The 27,692-nt window shown below is 36.7% G+C and overlaps 1 protein-coding gene across 4 annotated transcripts in view; it reads right to left on the bottom strand.

Moving 5' to 3' along the window:
- MSH1 (MUTL protein homolog 1) overlaps nt 1–22,170 on the bottom strand; it is a 37,809-nt gene extending 15,639 nt beyond the window's left edge. Inside the window, exons 1-14 of one of the 4 annotated variants that reach the window (XM_059589342.2) lie at nt 21,874–22,170; nt 20,539–20,683; nt 20,316–20,413; nt 19,443–19,518; nt 19,140–19,259; nt 17,537–17,584; nt 15,441–15,505; nt 12,265–12,350; nt 9,768–9,932; nt 3,390–3,499; nt 3,186–3,291; nt 3,016–3,091; nt 2,307–2,365; nt 859–926 (exon numbers count right to left, since the gene is read on the bottom strand). In XM_059589342.2, the coding sequence (XP_059445325.2) occupies nt 859–926; nt 2,307–2,365; nt 3,016–3,091; nt 3,186–3,291; nt 3,390–3,499; nt 9,768–9,932; nt 12,265–12,350; nt 15,441–15,505; nt 17,537–17,584; nt 19,140–19,259; nt 19,443–19,518; nt 20,316–20,413; nt 20,539–20,683; nt 21,874–22,079 (1,428 nt within the window). In that variant the 5' untranslated portion in view covers nt 22,080–22,170. Of the gene's footprint in view, nt 1–858; nt 927–2,306; nt 2,366–3,015; nt 3,092–3,185; nt 3,292–3,389; nt 3,500–9,767; nt 9,933–12,264; nt 12,351–15,440; nt 15,506–17,536; nt 17,585–19,139; nt 19,260–19,442; nt 19,519–19,723; nt 19,795–20,315; nt 20,414–20,538; nt 20,684–21,873 lie in introns of those variants that run through there. The other 3 variants (XM_088515157.1, XM_088515158.1, XM_088515159.1) reach the window with 3 other exon arrangements.
- Nucleotides 22,171–27,692: the final 5,522 nt, after the last annotated feature.

Raw genomic sequence — 27,692 nt, 5'->3', positions numbered from 1 at the left:
AGATTATCAGGTCTATGCTGATGGAGAAGAATTTTAGATAATCTGAAGATCCACCTTGTGTTGCTGAGCAACTGAAATTTGAAATGATGATGGCATGCCACAATGTATCCTTAATTATTTTTTTTCTTCTTGTTTCTAACCAAATGATTTTTTTTTTTTTTTTTTAAATAAGTAAAAAGTTTATGCTTTCAAAAATTATAGAAAATTTCTATACAGCGGAATAGAACTTCTATTCAAATTTAACAGTGTGAGTTAATGGTATTTTTACAAACTGTTTTATCCTAGTTTTGACATTCATTTTCAGTATGGTTACCAACACTGTTGGTATCAAAAAATCAGTTCCATTACAACCTCTACTCCTTTAATTCTTGTTTGAGATGTGAAACCTGAGAAGTTCCAATCATCAATTAAACTCAATCACAACTTGGTGGCCTTTTCAAGATAGAGCTTACAGTGATGAGCAGGACTAAAGCACTAATGAACTGACAAAAAGTAGCTTTTAGAATAAACCATTAACTGTATTCTAATATGCAAACAAAATATCATAGATCAAGTGCATTCAACTTAAAAGGTGGAAATGAAAGCTATAATCATTTCAAAGATCAAGTGCTCAAGGTTTCTTTTCAGCTACCACCAAAAATCATAATCTGTAAAATGCAAGCATAGGTTACAGGAATTTACTCATCATCCACTAGATGACAAAACATATGGTTCTGCTTTCTATTAAAATCATCAAGCATAATGAGGAAAGAAATTTGGTTGCAACAATCTTTCATAGAAACTAACAAAAAGAAGCTGAAGAGAGCATGTGTAGGCATTTTTGTATCAAACCCGTTAATAAAGTAATTGGAATACAACCTTTGCAGATGAAACGCAAGTAAACTCAGGAATCGAGCACGTTACATTGCTCATAACTTTGCAAGTTGCTGCCCAAACAAATACAACTTAGAGAATATTCAAATATGAGATAAAATACCAGAGCAGTACCACATGGAAAAGGAAAAGAAAAGAAAAGAAAAAAATCTCAGTGATCACATAGTAAATTGCAATGAGAATTTACTCAAACAATTTAAAAAAAAAAAAAAAACATACAGTTGATATCTCAAAAATCTTTAATTGTGTCTCATACGAAGGTTATACCAGGTTAGTGGTTTCTCCTTCTGTGACTCTTCTAACTTTGAAATAATTTCCGTGACTTGCAATTCTTATCTGTTCAGTTAATATATCATAGCAAATCTGTTCAATAGCGAACTAGATTCTGGAAAATTTGCCAAGCCAAGTATGCCAAGGAAAGAATTAAGTCAAGCCTCTTATTATTTGACTTCCAACAAGCATTTTCTGCAAGCAATCAGTTGCATTTCATAGAAGCCCCTATAAAATAAATACTACAAAAACTTATAAGTTACAAGTTAAGCCATTAATATGAGAATGTGGTTGAACCAGTTAATGCATTCGAATATTAAATGCTCAACTGAAACTAGATTTTTGCATAAACTTTTTCAACACTTTGTATCTCTTTGGATAGCTGCTCATGTTTCTCCTATAGTGATTAGTTATCATGATTTTTTTTTTTTTTTTTTGCCCATACTAGCTAGGTGACTTCTCTTGTACATAGGGGCGCTTACGCTTTTAATGATATCTCGATTACTTATAAAAAAGGGATTTTTGCAGAAACTTGTAACTGTTTCAGTTTTAACTTATCATCACCTATTGTTTTAACATAAGGAAAATGCTCACAAAGTATGCATTAAAGTAAAATTCAGTAGAACTTGCAAGGTTGCCCTAGGAGATTTAAAATTCCAGTAAAAGTATATTTCCATGAGTCATACAATAGCGTGTTTTGTTATCTTTTTAATTGAAACTAGATCAACCCATCTCTCTCCCTCCCTCCCATTCTTCCCTCCTGTTGTCAGAAAATAAACCGCTTTTGGCATGAGAAACATGAATTACCTTACTTATACTCATTTCTTGGTAATTTATAACTTCATAACAGTCCCTCTACCACTTAGGTTTGGTTCAAGAGTTAAAGGGTTAGGGTGGGAGTTGGATGGGTCATAGGTTCTAAACTTCAAATCTTACCAAACATGAAGAAGATCCTGTGATCATTGATCGGTAAATGCTCAAGTTGGAATTTTAGCCTTTAAGTCTAAAACATTCTTGGAAGGAAAAAAAAATGGTAAATACATAAAATCATCACCATGTAATTTTCTGCAATTCATGGAGAAACTAAAAAATTAAGAGAGAGCTACTTTAGCTCATATTCAGTTACAGATTTCTCATCATATAAAAGGTATAACACAACTCACCTTGAATTGCAGATGCAATCTCATAAGCAGGAGGGTTAAGAAGAAGATCTCTAATATACCTGCGAATAAACATATTATTAGAACTAAGGGAGAAAGAGTTAACCCTACTATGTTGCAGAATGCAGAAAACAGAGCTAGAAGAGTGTAATTTTATTGCTGGATGAGCTTGTGAATATCAATTACGGAAAGTTGGACATGAGCGTAAGGTTTTTTTATGAAAGAGAAATTGTTACCATAAACCCTTAATACAAAGAAAACAATAAAGAATTCATGGGCTGCATCTGAAATAAACATATAGATGTTGGCAATTTAACCACAAAGGATACCGAACTCCAAGTCGGTTAGGAAACCAACACCAAAACCAAGTAGGAAGAAAATGCCAACTTCATAAACAAAACCGAATAAGAGAATTATTGTAATGGGGCCCACAAGTGTGACTTTTTATAATTCTCCAAGAGTTTGCCCACTGTTACCTCCTATTTCATTTTTACTTTAACTAGCTATAAAGGGGAATAAGGTCTACAACTATCACTAATATAATACTACTAGCACTTAACAGGTAACGGTAATCACATGAAGATAAACTAAAGTTCAAAAATGTAAAGGATCAAAAATACAAATTATTACGTCCAAAGTACTTAATTTAATTGATTTATTGATTAAATCTGAAGATTATAACACATTAAAAACATAGCAAATTCTGACTCACAATACAGGTAGACCAGTGCAATTAGATGGAAGCAACACCTTCAACAAACAAGGTATTCCCTCTGTTGGTATGGCACCTGGGAGATGCAACACAAGAACATATATTATTAACATGAATTTGTTTTGTATATAATAAAATTAAAATTGAGTATTGTCTGCAAGTAAACTAACCAATTTGTGTTGCTGTTCCAAGGGTTAAAGGCTGGGGCCTATTTTCTGAAGACACAGTGACATTCCTAAATGTAACTTCATCATCAAGACCATAAAGCTCCTTTACCTATAAAATATTTAATAAACCATGATTCAAACAATAAATTAGTAAACGAAAAGAATGGCTCACAAGACGAACACCAATAAAATCAATTGCAAATGAACCTTAAGCAAAAGCTCATTGACAGGATTCCCTCCAAACCATTCAAACTGTCTGGCACTACATTCTCCCCACAACAGACCTCCCTCACCAAATTCACCCCAGCGGCAAGTGCCTGTTATCAATAGTAATGCGAAAAAGATAAAATGTACCATGTGCATTCTTCTTTCTCTAATACAAATGATACTTTTATTAAACGACTTTAAAAAACCGGCATGGGTTAACTTTACTGAATAGACAAATACAATAAAGACTAAAAGCAAATGAACATAAGCAAAATTTACTGTTTGTGACTGAATCTAGACATGTCATAAAAATAATAATAATAAATTAATAAATAATAAAAAAAGAACTAAAGTTTATTTTTGTTAACAAACAAACAGGAAGTAATTATATTCCAAACTAGTCTAGGGCCTCTAGGCACCATAAGAAACAGCAAATTAGCAACTGCCCTCCACGCACCACTTAGAAATCTAATAAGTTATAAAGTAATAAAATGAGAGAGCTAAGCCATGGGCTAATTAAGTTGCATGACAAATAGCTTACCGTAGGACGCCTAACAGGAGAAAGAATGAGGCTTAAACCCCAAAAGCCGAGACTTACAACCCTCTATGCCTTCCGGTATGCCTAAGGTTGTATTTTTTTTTTTTTTTTTGCAAAACCATTAACGCTTAGCCTGCAGTCATAAGCAGCATGTTTTCTGTTTCTGTTTTTAACTTCAATTAAACAAATCATTAACATAGTAATTGAGAAACAACCCACATTAATCGTAGAAGTGGTCATAGAGAATGCTTCTGTTGGTATTCCTAATTTTTTTTTTTTTTGATAAGTAAGTAGCTGGTTTTATTAAAAGCGTAAGGCGCCCCTAAGTACACTGGAAGTATACAAGGAGGAACACCTAACTAGAAAGGGAAAAACGTACAAGGAAATCATCATAGCTAACCGAAATCGGGAAAACAAATGCTATAGTCCAAAGATACAGAGTATGGAAACAATAGGATAAAAAGTCCTCGAAAGACCTCTCCACATCCTCGAAGCACCTATTATTCCTCTCTCCCCAAGACACCAAAAAAAGCAAATAGGCACCATCTTCCAAACTGCAGCACTCCCCCCTCTACCTGCAGACCACCAACAGGCTAGCAACTCAAAAACCCAACCAGGCATCACCCAAGATAACCCAAAGTGGCCAAAAAAGGCACTCCACAAAGCAGACGCCACCTCACAATGGATAAGAAGATGATTAACTGTCTCCTCACTCTTCTTACACATCCAACATCTGTTTACCACAATCACATTTCTCTTTCTGAGGTTATCTAGGGTCAGAATTTTCCCCCAAGCCGCCGACCACGCAAAAAAAGCTACCCTTGGAGGAGCCTGAGTCCGCCACACACTCTTCCAGGGGAACCTCCTCCCTTCCGAGCATGCCAAGGAGAGAAAGAGAGATTTGACCTTGAACGTACCTCTTTTGGAAGGGGTCCACCATAATCTATCTTCCGACCCTCTTCTCACTCCTGTAGAATGTAAAACCTGGAAAAAGGAGGCAAAGGCCTCCACCTCCCAATCATGAGCCTCCCTCGAGAAGCTCACGTTCCACTGGTTGGACCCCCCTAGCATCTCCACATTATCCGCAACTGAGGCTTCCTTCGCACAAGCAATACTATAAAGGATCGGGAAAGCTATCTTGAGAGCTGAATCTCCACACCACCAATCATGCCAAAAGCTAATCCTAGACCCATCCCCCACTGCAATCTCGTAAAGCCTTTGAAAGTTTCCCACCCTTTCCTAATATTCTTCCATAACCCTACCCCAGAAGCTCCTCCAGGCTCAACCGAACACCACCCTCCCCACAAGCTTCCAAACTTCGCATCTATCACAACTCTCCACCAAGCTTCTCTTTCCGCCCCATAGCGCCACAACCATTTCCCCAAAAGAGCGCGGTTGAAGACCAATAAGTTCCTGATCCCCAACCCTCCTTCCTTGATCGGAGTGCAAACCTGCGACCACTTCACCAAGTGGTATTTGAACTCTTCGCCTATCCCTCCCCAAAGAAAATTGCGTTGAAGCTTCTCAATACGCTTAGCAACACTCACCGGAATAGGAAAAAGAGACAAGTAATAGGTGGGCAGGTTAGCAAGAGTGCTCTTAATAAGGGTGACCCTACCCCCTTTCGACCAATACAACCTTTTCCAGCTGGCCAACCGATGTTGAATCTTCTCAATCACTCCATCCCAAATATGCTTGGACTTATAAGAGCCTCCCAACGGGAGACCAAGGTACTTCACTGGCAAAGGAGCTGCCTCACACCCTAAAATACCGGCTAACGAAGCCACTTGCTCCACATTCCCCACCGGAATAATCATCGATTTAGCCAAATTAACCTTCAACCCGGAAGCAGCTTCAAACAACAAGAACAAACTCCGCAAGTAGCGTAGCTGGGCAGGCCTAGCATTGCAGAAAATCAAGGTGTCGTCGGCAAATAAAAGATGAGAGACTGTAGTGTTGCCGATTTTGAAACCTTCTAACAACCCCCCATGAACCGCCGCCGAAATCATCCTACTCAGAACCTCCATCACAAACACAAAAAGCAAAGGAGAGAGTGGATCCCCTTGTCTCAACCCCCTGGAGCTACTAAAAAAACCTTTAGGAGACCCATTTACCATAATCGAGAACCGCACCGAGGAAATGCAATGTTGAATCCAAGAACACCGAACCCCTCCAAAACCACACCTTCTTAGCAAATACATCAAGAAGCCCCAATTCACATGATCGTAGGCTTTTTCCAAATCCATTTTGCAAATGACCCCTGGCTCCCCAGATCTCAACCTACTACCAAGGCATTCATTAGCAATCAAGATAGGATCTAGAATCTGTCTACCTTTAATGAAAGCATTTTGCGACTTGGAGATAATCTTGTCCAACACAACCTTCAATCTATTTGCTAAAACCTTGGCAATAATTTTGTACATACCTCCCACAAGGCTAATCGGGCGAAAATCTTTAAGGTTGATGGCACCAGGAATCTTCGGAATAAGCGAAATGAACGAAGCGTTGAGGCTCTTAACAAACATCTCGCCCGCATGGAAAGCACTGAAGACCCTCATAATGTCCTCCCTCACCACATCCCAACAAGCTTGGAAGAATGCCATAGAAAAACCATCGGGGCCCGAAGCCTTGTTGCCATTCATCTTAAACACGACCTTTCTAACCTCTTCCTCTTCAAACTCTCTCTCCAACCAGCTGGCCTCTCCCTCCGAGATGGAATCCAAGGAGATACCATCTACCAAAGGCCTCCAACTGCGTTGTTCAGCAAAGAGCTTTTGGTAGAAATCCACAATGTGCTCACTAATCTCATCCTGATTTGAAGAAAGATTATCCCCAATCATAAGATTCTCTATCGAATTATACCTTCTATTAGAGTTGGCTATGGAATGAAAGAATTTAGTGCACTTGTCCCCTTCCTTTAACAAAGACACCCTCGATTTCTGTCTCCAACTTATCTCCTCCATAAGAGTACACTTCTCTAATTCTTGAACAACCTCGGCCTTCCTCGCTAATTCCTCCACATTCAAAGCCCTACTTTCTTCGTGCTCATCAAACACCCGAAGATCTTCAAGAAGAGTCCTCTTATTCCTCTCAATGTTACCAAACACCTCCTCATTCCAAGTCTTCAAATTCAGCTTCAAGGCCTTGAGTTTGCGAGCAAGAACAAAGCTCGGCGTACCTTGGAACTCATAAGAATCCCACCATTGTTTCACTAAGGCAACAAACCCTTCCTCTTTAAGCCACATATTCTCAAACCTGAAAGGCCTTTTTCCCTGGGAAATCTCCCCCAACTCAAGCATAATTGGGAAGTGATCCGAGCAAAGACGTGGAAGCCTTTTCTGCCTCACCCCTGGAAACCAAGCTTCCAACTCTGGAGAAACAAGAAACCGATCAATCCTAGACCATAGCGGAGGGTCTTGAGAGACCGACCAAGTACAAACACCCCCTACAAGGGGAAGGTCCATAAGCCCTTGTTCAGAAATAAAATCTGAGAAACCCATCATAGCAGAATCCAGACGAGCTCCACCCGATCTTTCACTAGGGAATCGAGTAACATTGAAATCTCCCCCAATACACCATGGCAAGTTCCACCAACTAAGCGCGCCAGCCAACTCATCCCAAAGGAGCCTTCTATCCCTATCAATATTCGGACCATACACCCCTGCAAACGCCCACACAGAGAGATCTGCCACGTTCCTGAAAGACAAAGCCAGGGTAAAATCCCCTATACAGACGTCAATCTTCTCCACCACCCTAGTATCCCACATGATTAAAATACCTCCCGAGGCCCCATTAGAATCCAAACAGCACCAATCCACATGATTTCGCCACCATAAACTGCGAACAATGCTTCTAGACATACCCTGAATCTTGGTTTCTTGAAGACACACAACATCTGCATTCCAATCCCCAAGTAAATTACTCACCCTTAAGCGCTTATCCCTCTTATTCAACCCTCTCACATTCCAAGAGATAATGTTTATCTTCATAACACAACTACATTCCCCCTCCCTTTCCTGCTTCCCCGAATCGAGCTCCCACTTCTGGCATCATAATTCACCTAACACTCCAAATTTCTTATCTCCCTTTTACCCTTAGTGCCGCTACTAGAAGTAGATACCATCCCATTATTTCGGCGCTCCTCTTCTAGAGAATTTAACAATGCTAACAACTGCAGCTTATGACCGGCAAACGAAATCCCCACGATCGGATATATCTCATTGGCACACTGAATAACCCAATCGGAAAAGCCTGCTGCATCCCCTGAATTAGGACCATAGCTGTTCAACGGCGAAGGCCCCTCTGTTCCACACTCCTCTGCCCTCCCGTCTTCCTTACTCCTATCATCATCAATGACTGCACCCCCACAACTCTTAGCTACCACCTCCTGCCCAGCCTCTCTAGACTCAACCAAGCCTGAACACCGGAATCCAATAATTGAAGGATCATCATCCCAAATATGCAGCCCACCAGAAATCCTTAGTTCCTGCTCTTGACCCATTCCCCCACTAGCCTGACCGACAACCTGGAGCACTTCACCGCCACACCAAGGAACCACCTCACTGCCCTCACCTACTGTACCAATCATCACCGGCAACTTCTGGTGCAAAACAGTATCCCCACCGCCCAAAACCACCATCCCCGGTACTCCAACAGCTCCAGATGTCTCCCCAGACTCGGCCCACTCAATTTCCTCACCGGCAGCTACCAAAAATGGCCCCTCCGGCCTTGTCTGGCTCGACCGAAACTCCCCCTCGTCCGAAATCACGATCGCCGGAGCACTGAGACACTCGCCGGCCATCTCTGACTCGCCGGCGACAACCTCCAACGGCATCTCCGGCTTTGTCTGGCACGGAAACACTCTTGCCGGCGTGCAGCAACTAATTCCGGCCAGACTCGCCGCTTCTCTGCCACCAGGAAGCTCACCGGGACCATCACCAGAAAAGTTCACTGTAGCCGGCGGACTCACCTCTGACTGCATCCCTCCTGCCGCCGACGACGATGCACCTGGGTCACCTGCCGGAGACCTTCGGCATCCCTCCTGCAAGCCGATCGTGTTAAACACCTCCGGCGCTCCCTTGGGTCTAGCCCCTTCTGGACCAGACGTGCTTGGGCTGGACTGACCAAGACCCAGGCCCATCTTCCTACGCCTATACACAGCCACCACCTTCTTCTTTCCCTTAAACTTTCTCTTGGGACATTGTTCTTTCCCCTTAGACCCATCCACCCCCTCCAACTCCCTAACCTCCAAGTTAATCTTCTTGGGCTGGGCCTCCCCTTGCTTGAGAGAGCCCCCTCCTGCCATACCGCACACGCACGCCCTGCCAGACCTTGTGTACCCACTCCTTTCCTCCAGATTTTTTATTAAAAAATCAAACCTCTCTAGACCCACGTCAATCTCTCCCCTCAACCTGTTCAACGACTCCTTCGCATTAATGGTATTCCTAATTATTTCTTAAAAGATATTTAACCATAAATAAATTTACAAAAGACTGATGCCTCATTCCTTAGAGCTCATGCCTCATCTTATTTCAGGTCTCATGCATTGCCTGCTTTCACCTTTGCACCTTTGAAGAAGCAGAATATTTATAATCTACCAGACTGGAACTTCGGCAACCCAATTATGGCTCCAGAAAATGATTAATAAGATATAATATCTATTGGGCTATACCGTCGATGTTTCTACTTCATGAAGAAAAAAGAGAGCACCCATTTTTCCTGTTTCGAGGGCAGGATGGTCATGAATGTGTACCAACCAGCAGAATGTCATAAACTAAGTTCCTTTCATCCAAACAAAAATATTATCACCTAAACAATGAAGCAAAAAAGATAATGCAAACCTGAAGAATTGTTTCTCAAAGATGTATGCAGATATAAATGATGGTATCGACAAGTACGAAGCTTGGTAACTAAGGCCTCTTCAGTCAAACCATCCTCAGAGGAATATGTCTTCATGGTCTCCAGGACTAAATTTATGCAATACCCCCTGGCAGAACGAGATACTCCTACAAGCACCACATATACTGCATTAGTACAAAATATGAGCCAATCAAACTAGTCAAATTAGAGAGTAGCATTAATGGAGAAAAGTAGAGTTATTAGAATGCAGCAATTAAATTCAAAATCCAAAAACACGATGATCAGATATAATATTTTGGGTGTTTCTGTATATGGATGGGGATAATTCTTTTCAAAAATCCATGAATGGACAACTTCAAGGAACCAAAAAGATGTTTATTAGATCTATACTGATAATTAAGAGGGACATCATAAAAGAGAAATTACTCCACTATTGGGTGGGATACTAAGATTATAAAGGCCAAAAGGGGTGGGGGGATTTAGACAGCGTTCCAACAGAAATGCATCAATTTGTGGAAAAAAGTAATTGGACTCAAATAAATATTGTTAAGTAATATAAGTTGTTGAGATATACCAATGCATCATTTTCCAAATGTGACTTCAAAATCTGATCTAGGTTCCTGAGTTAACAGTTAAGTGACAATAATCACTAAGTGGTATGGGTTAGCACATTTGGCAAAATTAACCATGTAGTCTGGTTCTCAATTGTGGTGAGCTGGAAAATATTTATGATCAAAGAGTAAAATAATAGCCAGAGAAATTGATTGAAGTGGAAGGTGGATTCTAAGCAAAACATATGGAGTTAAAAAGAATCAATCTTTGGAAATTTATCCTAAAGGCATGAAGGCAAATGCTGAAGATGTCTTCCCTTGAAAAGCATTTTAAAGAACCTATATAAAATTTCAAACAAATATGCTAATGGAACCTTCCAAAAGCAGATGAATAAATTAGTATTTCACTCTGCCCAGCATTCGAAGTTATCTAAACATGCCATCACTTACAAAGATAATTATGAGGTATCAGAACTTCAGGCTATTTATTAATCATGTTTAAATCATTTCACCCACACAGTGCCGGTATCTTATAATACGCAACACAGGCACATTTCACACAGAAAGAAGTACAGGAAACTATTAATAGGATTCAAACGAGGCATTATAAATTGGCACCTACGAAGGTTAAAGTAACCAGGACCAGACTATCTTATTGGTGCACATGACAAGACCTTCTTAGTCGAGTCTCCCTCATCTTGTCCCCCAAAGGTTCCGTGTATATCCTCTCACAAATACATTCATATTTTTCTACTTCTTGCACACTTTATTGATAAGTTTATGTGAATATTACATAAATGAAACATTATGCCACATGATGCAAAAACCACTGGATAATTATAAAATGTGATACATATTATACAAAAAATATTCAATCATTTATTCATTACAAATTCAATAATTAGAAAGCTTTCCAGAATCTCATGTATATGGGTCATCAGCAACTGATATGGAGTTTGTTTCAGCAAAAAAATTTGCTTAAAAGTTTTCTGAGAAAAAGATCAACATTTTAGGCTCCATTTACTTATATGGGTATTCCCCCAAGATTCTTGACTTAATTTATCAGGTGTCTTAGAGGTCAAAGGAGAACATATCTACTCAACAATAAAACAAATAAAACCTAAGAGAAATATCAATGTCCCAGCCAGGTGCTTCTCTTAGAGGTCATGGGAGACCTTTTTGAAAATCCACTTATTCCCTATTACCCTGGAAAGACAAGATGCAGTAAACCTTAAAGACAGTAGGCTGTGAGTAAATAAAGTAAAAGCTTCATAGAGCCACACCAGCTTAAGTGAGTCAAAAAACGGCCAATGCACGATGAGCATCAATTGATCCTCTCATACTCATAAGTTACAAGCCCAAACTAAGAATCTTACCTAACTATCTTAATTCAGTTGAAATTTTGTATCCTTTTACAATGTAACTGGTGATAAGAACATATATATATAATGTCAGGGAACCTCTCCAGGGCAGGGCCCTTCGGACCCACCCCTATAGAGTAAACTCCAGTCTCGTGCACCACACCCTCGGAAATAAGAACATATATTATTGACATCCAACTTTGACTATAAAGTATGGAAGTATCAAGAGTGCAATGCCTATTTTTCAGAGCAATATCCAGAATACTGCACATAGTGAAGATGCCATATCATATTTCTCTCGTCATCTTAAGCTAAAAATTCAAAATCCCTGCCATATTGATTGGTATGCATGACAAAACTGTTTCATACACAGTAACAACTTTCAGCAGAAAAAGAAATATTGCTAATAACATAAAATAAGCTGCATAAGATGGCAGCATACGGCATTAGGTAATTAAGGGCATAGAAGCATACTTTATAAATATGCAATACAACATACAGGATAACTTGAAGCACAATATCTACTGAAACAATTATCAAGATATAAAGATGCAATCTGTTCATACCAACTACAGGCATTGGTTCTGGAAAGTCAAGATCATGATCGACACCTACAAGTCCAAATACATATGGGCTACCTGGATGTGCATGCCTGGGTAATTACAAATTACAAGTTAGAGCAAGATCTACATGTCAGAACTAGTGAAAAATAAAGTTCCCCAGCACAAACTTCAATTTCCATACCCCAATATCCGGGGACTCCTTGCCATGATGCAAATAAATGCACAATAATCATGACAATGTATATATGAAGAATTCAAGTAGGAACTTGTGTTTGTGATACAAATTAGTCTCACAGGAAAAATAACTAATGACCACTGTTTTTTTTTTTTTAATCCAACACAACATGAGAATAATGCAATGTTCCAAGGAACAACTTGAGCCTATAATGTAAGCAAGTCTTGGAAGAATAAGAGACTAAACAAAAAGTTTAGTTGTTTCATTTAAGTGCTCAGTATTCCACACAAGATCAAAATGATTTCATAGCATGTAGATAGTACTAAATTAATCGGCCATCTAAAGGAAATGAAACATTCCTATTAAAGTTGTTCCATTACTTTTTCTTTTTTCTTTTTTTTGATGAATTATTATAGGTATTCCTTGTTGATAGGTAATGTCTCTAAATGTAAGATGTGTGTTAAAGAGTATTTTCAATTTCTTGGAACATCCAGACACCACAGTAAGGCATAAATTAATCCCCCAAGAAAGCTAAAAAGCAAAAAGGTACATGAATCTGAGAATTATCCTTTTATGGGCACATACATCCAATGACATGGCACACCTTACCCATGAGAAATATTTGTATTCTCTAGTGTTTATGTTCTGCCAAATGAAACTGAGAGTGCTAGAATTTGAGAGGAAGCACATGTAGGCGCATTCGTAGTCTGTTCGTGCTAGAATGTCATGTATGTTACTCGGCGTTTGGTGCTTTGTGTTTGAGGTCGGTTGTAAGTTATGGGGTTGTCAGGTGTTGCTCAATTGAGTCAAAATCTTTCAAGATGGCGGTGGAGGGTAGTTTTGGGGTTTGGATTCGTGAAAGTAGCTGTTATTGGGTAAGAACAACAGTCGTTGGCTAGCAGCCAACGTTAAGGATCTGCTGCGAAAAAAGGGAGCTGGGTCCTCTGCTGTCCTCGCTCAACATTGCTCTAACGAGCATGGGTGCTTCCTGCTCATGAAGGAGCACAGAGGAGTCAGGCAGAGGGGTCATATCCTTGTGCCGGAAGGAAGAAATGGCGGAGGATTATAATACTGAAGGCTCCAGCAACCTCTGCATTGTTGAACGCGCTCCTGGGAAGGAGTGTGTGGGTGCCCCAAAGGGACTGAAAACAACTGGGCAGCTGCTGTGTGCAGGTGGAGAAAATTCCAGCTTAGACGCTAGTGGTGGTCTGCGCGAGACTGAAGGGCAAATTTGGAGAAAGACGTTGGAGAGTATCCTTTCTGAGGTGGCTTGATGCCTAGAAAGGTTGGACCAGGGTATTATGAGATGAATTCTTCATTCGATTTGGATTATCATGAGTTATGCCTAGACGAGTAGTCAACTTATATGCATGTTGGTGGACTGCCCGGATCACTCAAAGTGCTGCTATGTGGAATATGGTTCCTTCATGCCTTTTGTAGTGTCTATGGAGAGAAAAGAATGATAGAAGTTTTGAGGACCGTTAGAGGACTTTGGAGAAGTTTAAGTCATTATTTTTTTATACTTTGTATCTTTGGACCAAGGGCGGACCCATGTTGCAAGGTGGGGGGACCCTGACAACCCCTAGAATTTTTGAACTTCTTCAAACTAGTCAAGTTTTATATAAAGGCACGGCAAGTTTTTGTATTTGGCCACCCCAAGGTTTGGTCTTGGCCCACCCAAAAGTTTTTGACTTGTGGCCCCTACTCTTGGATAGGGCTTTGTCTTTTTTCTTCACTTGAATATAGGCCTTTTGTCTTTTGGCTTCAAAAAGTGTCCTAAAAAAAACGATAAAGAGTAAGAAACTTAAGGGTTAGAGACTAAGGGAAAGTAGTCTGTTGAGATTTTGTTTGCCCTAGAAAGGGGCACGTGGCAAAATGAAGGAGAGTGGCAGGAAGCAAGGTTCTCCTTCAACATGCGCAGCATCCAAGCCTATGAGGAGGAGGTGTGCTAAGGGTTGTGTTTTTGCCCCTAATTTTCCAGCAGATGAACCCCAAAAGTTTGCTACAGGTGCACAAGGTGTTTGGTGCCAGCAATGTCAGCAAATGTTACAGGTTCCTATTATTTCATACCATAAACTCTGTTTCAAGATCCCATATTAACATAGTATGAAACTTCACAAGAAATAAATTATTGTCTTTAGTTCCGGCCACCCCAAACAATATTTTATAGTTCCGCCCCTGCTGAACAACAGCTTTTGTTTCTCCTTTAGTGATTAGTTACCATGACTTTCTCGTTCTCTTTTCTCCTTCTAATTAGGTCTTTTCTCATGTAAACTTCTTGTGTACCCAGAGGTGCCTTAGGCTTTTTATGATATCTCATTTACTTATAAATAAAAAACCTTCCCCATGAGAAAAACATAGAAAGTCGACTCCCCAAGCCATGTTGCTTTTGGAAACTATGAAGAACAAGTATAAATTAGAAAACCCTATTTTTGACTTTAATGTTGTTTTACCAATTGATAACATTTTTTCTTCCAGAATGCATCAGCACTGCAATTCCTAATTAGAATCTTTTTATGCTTTGTCTAGAAATGCATGCTCCAAATTAGATGGTGAAGATAGTAAATGATTAATTTGCATTCATCAATTAAATCCTATTCTTTATTTTCTAATCAATCATTCCTTTCTATGTTAGTATTATATTTTGTACCTTCCTGATAATTTTACTTTAATGTCCTCCATTTGAAAGAATAAAGATAATAGATAACAAGGTCCCTCGATCAACTAAAAACCCAAAAAGAGTTTTTTTTTTTTTTTTTTTCTTTTTTGGTGGGGGGGGGGAGGGGGGGGGGGGTGGATTACATTTAAATGGCAGGAAGAAAAAAAAATGTAAATAAAATAAAGAATCCATACATTTACATTCTATTTGCAGATTAAATCAGAATATGCTTGAAAAGGATAATTACTATTCTGTTTTTCCAGTGCAAATTTATCAGTGGAGAAAGGATATACAATACGAAAATAACTGGTAACATTGAAGCACGAGTTGTTGCCAAGTACTTACCCAGATATAAAACGACCTTTACGAGCACGAGCTTGTGTTGGACCCTGAACTTCCTCCACTATGCACTACAAACACCAAACTACGGCCACTGAGTAAATCAATCTAATAATTAACAAGAGCTGCTTTGACTTATACTTCATGGACAAAAACAGAAAGAAGACCAATTAGGCAATGGAAGAGAAACCTGAAAATTTGGCTCAGGCCATAAAAGTTGGAAGATATATTCAACATGAACATACAAAAAAGCATGCTAGAAGTACTTGTCAAATCAACAAATAAAATAAAAATTCTTGCAAGACTAATAGTCAAAAGTGTATTAAAAATTATAGAATATTTACATTTTTTCCTTTTTCTCTTATGAACATGGGAAGCATCCAGTCTCAAAGCTTTTGACCCTAAAGGAAAGCTTCTTTTGAAGACTAATATATTCTTTTGATTGTTAAGTAAGTCAAACACTTCTCAGGATCTGAATCCGAGTTCTCACCCATCACCCAATACTTATGGAGGCAGAAGTACTATTTATCATTTACTTATCAAAAAAAAAGTACCATTTCACTCAATGGTCATTGGCTTCTTTTGAGTCTTACATATGGAAGGAGAGAAGGTCAAAATTGGCAATTCTACTAAACGCAAGACAAACGTAGAAAGAACAGAGACCACGGTTGTTGGTTGATAATCTAAAGGCCTCCAACGGAAGATTGTACAATTAGATGCCCTGTGTAAGAGACTCTAGCCATCAGACTTTACTGAGGCTTTTAGCCTGCTTCTTTTTTTATTTGATGATCGAGTAGTACAAAGAAAGAGGACAGACAGAGAAGAAAGAAACCACACAAGTAATACGCATAAAGAATAAGTTATTGACAAATTCCAGATCCCTGCAAAGATGTAATGCATGTACTCGGGAATTAATTACATATTCATCCATAATCTAAGACATATTGGAGATAATGGAACTTTAACCTTCATTTTCTTTCTTTAGATTATTATTAAAAGGTTACAGTATGGAAAGACTCTTCAGCCACAGTATCACACCTCCTACCAGCCATGCGCAAAATAATTTTCACTGCCGTTATCATACTAAGCATCAATTTATCAAAGGGAAAATTAGTACTCACTAAAGGAAAAGGTGATAAATGACAAGGTTTTTATTTTCAAATATAATCAACCAAACAAAAAGGTTCAACTCCTTTCAGAGTAAATGCTGACATAAATTAATCTACTGTTATAATGTCATTTATGGCTCTCATTTCTTACATTACGAACAGGTGGAAAAACAAGAAAGAATATTCAACTCCTTAAGGATAGTGTGGATAAATACCACAAAATTAAGGAGAAAATTCCACATTGATCCAGATATTCAAGCAAAAGCAAGTTTCCGACCATTGAATCCAATTTAATTATTACCAAATCTCAATCTTTCACCTTAATATATTACATAATACAAAAGAGAGATCCAATTATGACAAATAGTGAGCTAAAGCCATTAAGAAGTAAGATTTTTGTTTTCCTTTTGATAAGTAATCAAGATATCATTCATTACTTATCAAAAAAAAAGTAATCGAGATATCATTAAAAGCTTAAGACGCCTTCAAGTACGCAAGAAGTATACAAGAGAAGCCATCTAGCTAGTAAGAGCAAAAAGAACAAGAAAACCATAATAATTAATCACTAAAGAAGAAACAAAAGCAACTGTCCAAAGATACAGGGTTGAAAACATTGGGAAGTAAAGATTTAAAATGCCAAATTTATAAGGAATGGGATTTTGTTTTATGGCTGCATCTTTATTGATCACAAAACATAACGCAATTTTTTTCTTAGAAGAAATTTCCTTTTTTTTCTCATAAAGGATGGATCCATTAAAGTTAAGTATCACAAATTACAAGAATAAGCAAACTTGTTCTATAACTGAAATTACATCATAATCCATATGTCAAGCAACCCAATACGTTGGCACAAAAGCAAAACACAGCAGAGCCCAAGAGACTAATAAGAACAACATTCTTTAAAATTTAATATTGAACATACAATAATAAACCCAAATAGACCAATTTAGAAATGATTAGGCAATATAACATCATCAAAATTGCTCCACTCACCACTGAATACCCATTACGTGTCAAATCATCTAAAGTTTGCCGAAGATTCTGCAAAAGAGCATTTAATCAATAAAGCATTGACTATAAACAGAACGTACATAATTGTCCAAATAAATAATTACTCACACGTTATTAGTAACAGAAAGCAAAGAAACAAGAGATATGGCACAACTGACATTTGGAAGAACTAATCTAGCAGTTGCAGAGTATGATTTTGCTTGAACCTGGGATTTGATAATATGCTTATTACTTATCAAAAATAAAAAAATAAAAAAAATAAATGGATTCAGGAGTTTCATAAGAGAAAAGCATAATCTGAACTACTTCTGGCAAAAATTTTAGGCAAAATTAGTTCTAATTTAACAGTATCTAAATTTCTTTACCTACTTTTTCTTGAGAAACTTGATGCTAAAAAAAAAAAGAGCCTAACTATTATTCTTTCAAATATGGAGATTCTCGTCTCTCATCTTTATAGTGAAGGAAACCAAGTGGCTTATTACTTGCAAGTTTAGGACATCTCTTGAAGGAAATAAAATTATAGAAAATAATTTTTGTAAAAGATTTAGTTAGGATTGTCCCAATGATTTTTATGGGTCGTGCTATGCCAAGGTGGTGTTTTACTTAGCTTCTATGTGATTACTGTAGTGAGGTTTCATGAAAAGCAGTAGACAAACAGAGGAGGCACATTCATATTTTTTCCCCTAGCCTTCCTCCCTCATTATATATATATATATATATAACCTTGAATACAAAGACCAAAATACCCACATAACATATTAACCTAATAAGCTCTTCCAACACTCCCCCTCAAGCTAGAGCATATATATCATATAAGCCAAGCTTGGAACAAATAAACTCTAGTTTCTTTCGATACAAGGATTTCGTAAATATATCAGCTAATTGATCTCCAGAATTCACGAATGGTGTAGATATACCTCTGCTATTACCACAAAATATAAATAGGTGTTACCCAACCTACTGCTAATGTCTCTAGGAGGTTGTACCAAAGGTTTGAATTGATTCCGGCCTTCATTAGTTTTTACATTTTGTTTTAGTGCAGCCACAGCTAAACCAAAGCAGAACCTACTACAACCAATACATGAGAAAGTAATTGTGTTATTGAACAAACAAAAAATAATTAATTATTTCCAACTCAACAACCTGAATTTGGCAAAACAAAAAACCCAAAGAGCAGCTCCTTGAGCATTTCCATATTTGCCAACAATGACAAAGCACCAACCAACTAATCAACCAAAGCAAAATAAATAACAAATAAAACAATAGAAATAAATCACCAACTCTGCTGACTAAGATGCAACCTCAGCCAGTTTACTGTTAAACCCCTATTCTAAATGCTGCACAGGTTAACTACCTTCTTTCTATGGCAGCAATCTTATCCATACCACATTGTGGACTTCCCTGAACTAAACCAAAGAACTCTGTTCAACACTTGATTAAATTATTAAAACACAATGCAAATGGTGTACTAGATAGTTAATTCAACATCCATTTACATATAAGAAGAAGACTAACATTTCCATATTCCTTAATGCAACAAGAAAAACCCAAGTATAACATCAATGGAAAAGAAAATATATGATACCATTACAGGGCAACCAGCTCTTGGAACGCTATCTGAACGCAGACCTCCAAAAGGATTCAAGCCTGCATATTCAACAAGAACACAAGCATCTATTCCAATGGATTCATAAAATTCCCCAACCTGAAAACACAATCAACCAGAGATGAAATGCAGAAATGAAAACCAAATACTCACTGACACAAAACTGTATACTATAGACCCCAAAATAGAAAAAATAAATAAATAAATAAAATAACTGCTAAGATCCCATAGGAAAAACTTGAAAAGTAAGGGATGGAGTGCAGAAAAAGGAAAATAGCATACTCTGCAGAGCAAAATTTCACGTGGAAACCTTGACTTAAACTGCAACATCTCCCAGTTGAGTGTTCCTTCTTTTAGACTACATTGAGCACAATGCCATGTGTTAGTTTTATGCAGAAGGAACCCTTCTCTAAGATGCTTTTGAGAGAACTCATAGTATTTGCAATCATGCGAATACCATTAAAGACAGATTAATAAGGCTCAGAAATGTAAAGAATGCTCTGGAAACAGACATTCTTCTACTAAAGGAAAGTAAAGTAAGAAATTATTATATTGGAGCTTACCAAAGGTAACAGACATTCTTCTACTAAGTCAGAAACAGAACATAACAAAACCAGTTTCCCAGAAGCACATAATGCCCAGGACACTACTATAACCACAAATTCCTGAAAATTTAAGGCAAGATAGTCAATCAATTCACTTGGCTTAGGAATAGAGCAGGGAATTAATAATCAAAACCGCTGATTGATCTCAAGTCAGACCCCACGAAACACCACAAGTTTTAATCAGAAACCTTAAACCTGTCTCTTTTTCAAGATTCAATTTCACAACCAGAAGCATTTTGATAGCTTATCACAAACCCACTATTCAGCTCTAATACAGCTGCTGACCATTCCAATAATCAAAATTGTATGAGAGCAATGTTCCCAATTAGGCTAATTCAATTTTGCCCCTCGTCTAAAGATGTAAAATAAGAATGATTTCACCGAATATTTACTAAAATTCTAGATGGCAAGAAATCATCACACCAATTAACAAAAGCAGGAAAAAGAAAGGACCTATTTAGGCCACTCTCTTTTTTCTTTTTGGTTTCACTAAATCATAAGCATGCGTGCAAAATATCAATAAGCTGATTGCAACATCATAAGAGCTCACCTCCCATTTCTCAAGTTAACATCCAAGCCTAGCAAATTGGTATATGTAAGCCTTTTAACCAGCTGAACAGTTGAAGGCTTTCTGCACCTCTCCAACCTCTACAACAAAGAAACCATGACCATTCAAGATCTTGCTTAAAAGTATTCAAGAAATTTAATATTCCACACATGTTAAAGAAGCAAGACTATCAAGCAACTTAACAAAAATGCATGAAGTAGCACACCTCCTTCCACCATAGTAAGTGAGAAAGATCCTTATCATTGAGGGCACCATTTAATGCTTTAGATGTCTTGGTGGTTTTTGAGCTTCCCTTCAAAACTTTCTGGCCTTTAAAACAACAAATCCCATCCAACTGTCTGCTGCGGTAGCTTTTTTTTCAAAAAAAAAAAAAGTCTCATGATTTAGATGTAAATCAAAACAGACAAAAGAAGGAAGAATTGAACATTAAGTACGATCAACAGCCACACCACTTAAAGATTTTCTTTACCAGAATACTCTTCAACATTATTGTTGGCTATGGCGTATTCCAGTGACATACTGAGCAATGACAATCTCATTGTCCATTTTCCAACCGCCAAAGCACCGGATCAAGCATTATAATCAATTCATTACACATAATTGATGATTCCCAACGGACTTACTAATTTCAAAAGCAGAAACCTCACAAATATACAGCTCATATTGTTATAAAAATGCCAAGCACAGCAAGGCATTTGAGTGGCTTTATTACCCCACCCCTTGGAGGGGGCCTTTTTTGCTTATGGGTCAAGCATACATGGGTTATCTCACTTGTCAAACAGAAATCCTTATGATACGTTTGGTACACAAAATGAATATTCCATTAGGAAAAAAAAATAGCATTTATTAAGAATGGAAGAATGTGCAGTAAATAGCCTTGGTGTAAAAGTATACATATACTCTAACACTTGGAATAGACATTCCCTCATGGGCCATGAAAATGGCTATTCTATTCCACATTCTTTCATTTCCAATAAAAGATATTCCTTTTCTTTCTTTTAATGAAATAATCATTCCGCATACCAGACATAATGTTAGTATTACATATAACAGATACTTTAACGTGTAATTTGACGGGGAAACAACATGCTTAAGAAAAATTCAAAAGGGACTAGAAATTTTGAAACAAAATGCCATTTTAAAGCGCACTTGGCACACATCAAATACACAAAGACCAAAAACCCATTTCTCACACTCATCTACTACATCATCAAACTTCACAGATTCTACTCCATTTCCATGAAAAGTATTTCCTAGGGATACAGAGAAGTAACACTTTTTACCCACATGAGAATAAAGATATCCTCCCCCCAATATTCAACACATATTATTCCTCATTAGAAACAAAGGAAAGAATTTTCCCAGAAAGTTAGACGAACCATGACATAAAAATGCACAAGATTAATAGTTACACAACAAGAAGACACGCAACACGGCAACAGACTATAGCACGCATTAAAACATATATATATATATATATATATATATATATATATATATATATAGAGAGAGAGAGAGAGAGAGAGAGAGAGAGAGAGACCGAAGCGTCGGTGAAGGCCTGAATGAGCTGTGTCTGGGAGCAGCAGAACGAAGCAAGAGAGCGAGGGAACGCCACCGGGGAAGCGAAACGACGACGTTTCTAGTTGCAAGCCAGTACATAGTGCAGAGTGGAGTGCTTAGTGGATGTTTATTCTTCTGTAAGAGAATCCTACCAAAATTACTTCTCTTGTTGGCTGGGCATTGCATCAGAATGGGAGGATTAAGAATTTGGGGGCTTTTTAGGGTTTTTAAGAGAAGAGGCTTCCCGCCACAAAGGTACAGAAAAAGATTTTGCAGTATACGGCATCGTCGGCATGTGTTGGAGGATATTATGGGAAAGTGAAATGGCACGACCGCACGACGGTAACAGTGCCATCCTCACCTCGACCACATCGTACCGTTTCAGTACTCACACGTGGGATTATTATCATCAACGGTTGAGATAACCTTGTTCTACCATAACCACATTAATTTTTTAAAGTAAAAAAAAAAAATGCAAAATCAGTTCATCTGGTTACTTATTTGCAGTAGAGAAATTTGAGAAATGCTAAATTTAATTTCAAGTACTTAGAGTGATGGTTAACTTTCTATGACAAGTGTGTGGACACGTCTAGTTTGGGAGTTGTACTCAATGGTCCTCGGGACAATTCTTGATGCAAGATTATTGAAAATGTAAAAAGGCTTACAAGCGAAAAGAAGTTTGATCAATATGGAAGATACTCACAAGCGAGAAAAATATTATCATGAGTGCACTTTGTGAGTGTTGAGTGACTTAAGTCCCACATTGAGAAAATAAAAAAATAAAAAAAAATAGTACTTAATATACATAATACATAAGTAGAGCAAAGCTCAATAGCTTAAATTTTGGAATAGAGTAGTGTTCAAATATGAATATTAACATACTATTAGTAAAAATTCTCAAACTGTTTATATTCTCAGCACATACAAAACCAATTGGCTAGGGAGATGGTCCATGTTCCCCTTTCAAAACTTTTTTATATATTTTTAAATTATTAAATTTATAATAATGAGTATCATGAGTCATAATTTAATTGGTGCTAGCGTGTCATTTGATAGACCTATTTGTTATCTTCCATATTATACAGAGCTCTTATAATATTTTTATATCACATGAAACGTATTGTAAATCGGTACAAAATGAGTTGTTACAAAGCCTTTCATTCACTAGTGAATGGCATATTATTTTGCATATATAATGTCTTGAATAGAATTGGAATATTTTTCTATCCAAACTTGTTCTTCCTCCTATTGTAATGTTGTCTGTTCAAATATGATCAGCATAGTTAGCTTTTTGCTTGACATGGCCAATTGTCCATGTAATACTCCACTTAAAAAACTAATAATAAAAAAACACAAAATTAGTCGATGTAGTTACACCGATTTGCAATAAGTTCCATAGGCTATACAAATTTGTTAGGAGCTGGCTGTGGTATAAAAAAATAACAAATAAATTCATGCATCCAACTTTTGTCCAAATTTTTAACAAAAACCGTCAAATGTCATGTCATCGCCAATCAAATAATGACATATATCATCCAATTCCCATAATAAAAAATATATAAATAAATCAAATTTTAAAACTAAAACTACAAATTAAAAATTACAAAATACAAAAAGAAAACTTGAAGAGGGTGGCTCGGCTAACCTCATTTGGCTAAATATGAAGCGGTCGAAACCATCATTATCCATTTGGGGGTAGCCATGCCCGCCTCCCCTGCCATTGCCTTCACCATTGGTTTATAAGCACATCTTAATGGAACCCTTCCATTACTAATAAACATCCTTTGGTTTATTTCGAGGGGAGATCGATTGTGTGCAATTGCTTTTGTTGACACCAAATTTTTTATCCGATCATTAATTAACCTAAAAAAAATACATGTTACTAGTACAAAACATAGTAATTAATACGCCCAAATCATGCACCTCCTAGTTGTAAGAATTCAACATAAGTAAAAATAGCATACACATTTGCCAAAACCCCATATTTTGCTCTCACATTTTCCAAGCACGGCCTTCTCTAAATTCTTACAGTGATTATTACAATCAGGTGACCAAAAGCATGGCCCACTGTACATTCGACTATCTCGCCCACAAAGTACCTCAAAGCCTTCTGTTGATGCTGCAGCAATATGAACAAATCATAAAAATAAAAAGAAAAAAAATAATAAAAAAATAATAAAAAAAGGATCAAAATGCAACTCCATAGAAAAGTATTCACAAATTCTGTGGTAAATTAATATATATCGAAATTATTGAATTACTTATCCATTATTGTGAAGAGAATGAAAATAATGAAAATATTTGAAAGGTGTGGAGACTTGAGAATCGTCGTCATGTTTTCTTTTTCTTCACTTAATTATGCCAAACTGAAATGGCATTTAAGGTTATTTATAGGAGATGTGCTTTTCTTTCTAGAAACAAGTCTTCAAGCATTTGCTATATGTAAGTATTTTTTGATAATAGTATGTGTGACATTAAATCCGAATCATTGAAAAAAAATGATTTTTTTATTGCATTTAACATAGTCTAAAATCTAAATGGTAGATTTTTGATATAATGATGAAAACATTATCTCCCTCCCCATAATTGACTTGTCTTTATAATATTATGGCCACCGTTACACTTTACGAAAAGCCATGTAATATTATATTTGCTGAGCGTCATACTTGAGATGTTTTTCTAATATAAGTTCGCTCAATTCCTTTGAAAAGAATAAAATTAAAGCCGTGTAATATTAAAAGTCAACAATATGTTATGGGCGGAGCGCCCTTTGGCGTCTCCATAAGATTAGTAAAACTAGTTCCTTTGCAAGCAGTGGCGGAGCCGCATGTCGGCCAGAGGTGGCCGTGGCCCCCAAGAATTTTTTGTTTGATTGAGGATTTTTTTTTTTTTTTTTTCTAAATTGGGCCCCTCCATTCTCCTGAAAGCTCATTTGTTTTTTTTTTTTAAATAGAGCCCAATGCACTGCAGCTGGCCCCCCCATATTAAAAAAAAAAAAAAAAAAAGTTTATGTTTTTTGGGCCTTTGGCGGCTTCATGGTCTGATATTATTTATTAAAAAATTTTGTTTTCTCCCTTTTTCTAATCTCAATTTCACGTATCTTCCTCTTCTCCCTCTCTCCGGCTCTCCCCCTCACTGCCCTCAGTGACTTAATCCCTCTAATATATTAATTTGAGCACATATTTATAAAATTTTATAGATATTTTTTTGTGATGCATATATTGTGTGAATTACCAAATTTTCAGTGTGAAAATAAATTTTAGGATGCAAATTTTTTTTTTTTACGGCCCCTACATTCTGAAACGTTTGTCTCCACCACTGTCTGCAAGTCCAATATTTTGTACTTCATTTTAACAAGATTTCAATATTGATAAATTGGTTGACATTATCATCATTTTCAGAACTTGTTTTTTCCTTTTTACTTTTCTTCACATGTTTACCATGCAATGAAGTATGACGATAGCTCTTATTTGGAAACTATGTTAATTGATGTCTCTAATTTCAACTATGTTTAGCATTTGAAAGGGGTTACTTTATGAGAAATGTTACACAAACTTTTTAAATTTACACTTTCAAAATGTTTATTTCTTGACGTGATAGTAAAAATTATTAATAAATTTTAGATGAATTATCATTAACTTTTAGATCCAATAACATTCTTCATTGTTACAACAAAAAATGGTACAATTTTGAAGTTTATATAGCATTTATCGCTGTCAAATGGCCAAGAAAAAAAATTGGAGCCTAATCAACTCTTGTACGTTGACGTGAATGTCTTGCTTTCCAACTTGTCATCAAATCAGGAGGCAGTGAAGCACTATAGTTTTGTTTTGTTTGTTTTTTGTTTTCCTATTATTTGGTCTTGGCCGGAGTGGTAGTTGAGTTGTTCTCCTTAATTACCTTATGGCTCGTTTGGAAGTGCGATTTCAAAAAATACGATTTTAAAAATTGCATTTTAAAAAATTGTGTTTTTGAAATTTCTACTTTTTAAAATCGCATAAGAGTTTGATAAAATATATTAAGAAGTATTTTTTTATAAATTGAGTGTTTAGATAACATTAACATATAATTGTGGTTTCATGGCCAAATAGGTAAATATTGCGCTAAATATTGTTTTAAGCGAAATCGTAATTTTGGTTTAAATTCGCACTTTTTTCAAATAAGCACCCCTTAGTCAGCTTATAGAAATCACAAATTTTTTCACGATTTTAAAAACGCAATTTTTAAAATCGAAATCTCAAACACTCCGAAAATTGCGATTTGGTTTAAAATTGCAGATTATTCTTTTAAAAACACACTCCCAAACAAACCCTTACACGCCTATGAAATCTTCCCCTAGGACTTGACTTGTTGTCTCTTACCTAGATATTATAAAGAGCCGCAAGATTACTCTTGTAATTTTTTGATTTTTGAGTTTCAAATGATTTTCTCTTTATTATTTTTCATAGTACATTTCTCAATTCTCATGATTATTTTGGTGCTTATGAAGCCAAACTACGTAAATCCAAACTATTTAAATCGTAGTGTGTTATGTGTGATTGGTTTAGTTTTTTGTGTTATTTTCTACTTCTTTGCCATCTAAAAAAATTAATTTATCACAACAAATAGTAACATGGCTTGGAATTTTTTTGGGATGATCGACTAATTAATACAAAAATATTCAAAGTAAAAATGTTTAATGGCCATAATAGTTTCAAATTTTGACACATCAAGATATGTGTTTTATTGCAACAACAAGCCACTACCAACATCATCAAATGAAATGGCAGAACTTGAAAAAAAATCAACATGCATCGTTTCAAAAATTTAAAAATAAGATATAGAGTAGAGGGAGGGGCAATATGCGTCCCGAAAGGATGAAATTAAAAGGAGTGAGAGACAAAAACTTGAATTGGGAATTAAGAAGAAAATAAAATAATAAAAGAGAAATACAAATATGGTAAAATAAAGAGAGTGGCATGAGGTGTAACACCCCAGTTATATATTGAGAAGATGAGGTCTAGCTTGCATACAATGTGTATATAGTTTATAAATGTAATAATGAGTGTCAAGTCTCACATTGCTTAGTTATTAGGTGAAATTGAACTTTATAAGAAATACTAAAGAAGTTCTGAATAAGTTCTAAATTGACTAGTCATTTTGGGATAATAGTATAGCGCAGATGTGTGGCTAGCGCTTTTTCCTTGTGTCGTTATGACATCTTCCCAATATAGAACCGAGGTATTACAAACTCCCTCTTTTAAACTCCTAACCTATTCGTTAAGGCCACATCATGTAATTAGGGTTTGGGGTTAAAGTCCCTGGTGCTGTTAGTAAAGTGAGAATGTGGGGTTAGAATCCCCTAATAGTTGTAAACATGAGGTTCTTTTTTTTTTTTTTGACATGTCCGCATAAGAGGGTGGGGGGGAGGGGGGAGAATTCGAACTAGTGACCTCCGCTTCATTAGGCGTGGTCCCAGCCGATTGAGCTACCTCTTGGGGACGTAAACATGAGGTTAGAGTCCTCTGAAAAGCCTTGAGGGTTTGAGTCATCTTATCTAGAGTACATAATGCATTGCATGAATAAAATGGAAATTATTAACCGTTTATATGATATAACATACGTGGAAGAAATGCTATATATCCAACAATATCCTTTGAGTGTTTATCTATATATCCAACATGCTATATAATAAGATCTTATTATAAACATATGTCAAGGATATATACCTTGTATCTCACAATTATTATACTTAATTAGTTATACTTAAAAAAAAGTTTTAAAGTATTAATTAAATGATTAAATTCATCATTTCCTTAT

Source organism: Corylus avellana, chromosome 4 (genome assembly GCF_965113065.1).
Source record: "Corylus avellana chromosome 4, dhCorAvel1.hap1.2, whole genome shotgun sequence".
NCBI lineage: Eukaryota > Viridiplantae > Streptophyta > Magnoliopsida > Fagales > Betulaceae > Corylus > Corylus avellana.
Note: the sequence above shows the minus strand (reverse complement) of the source record. Positions and strands in the feature narration are given on the sequence as shown.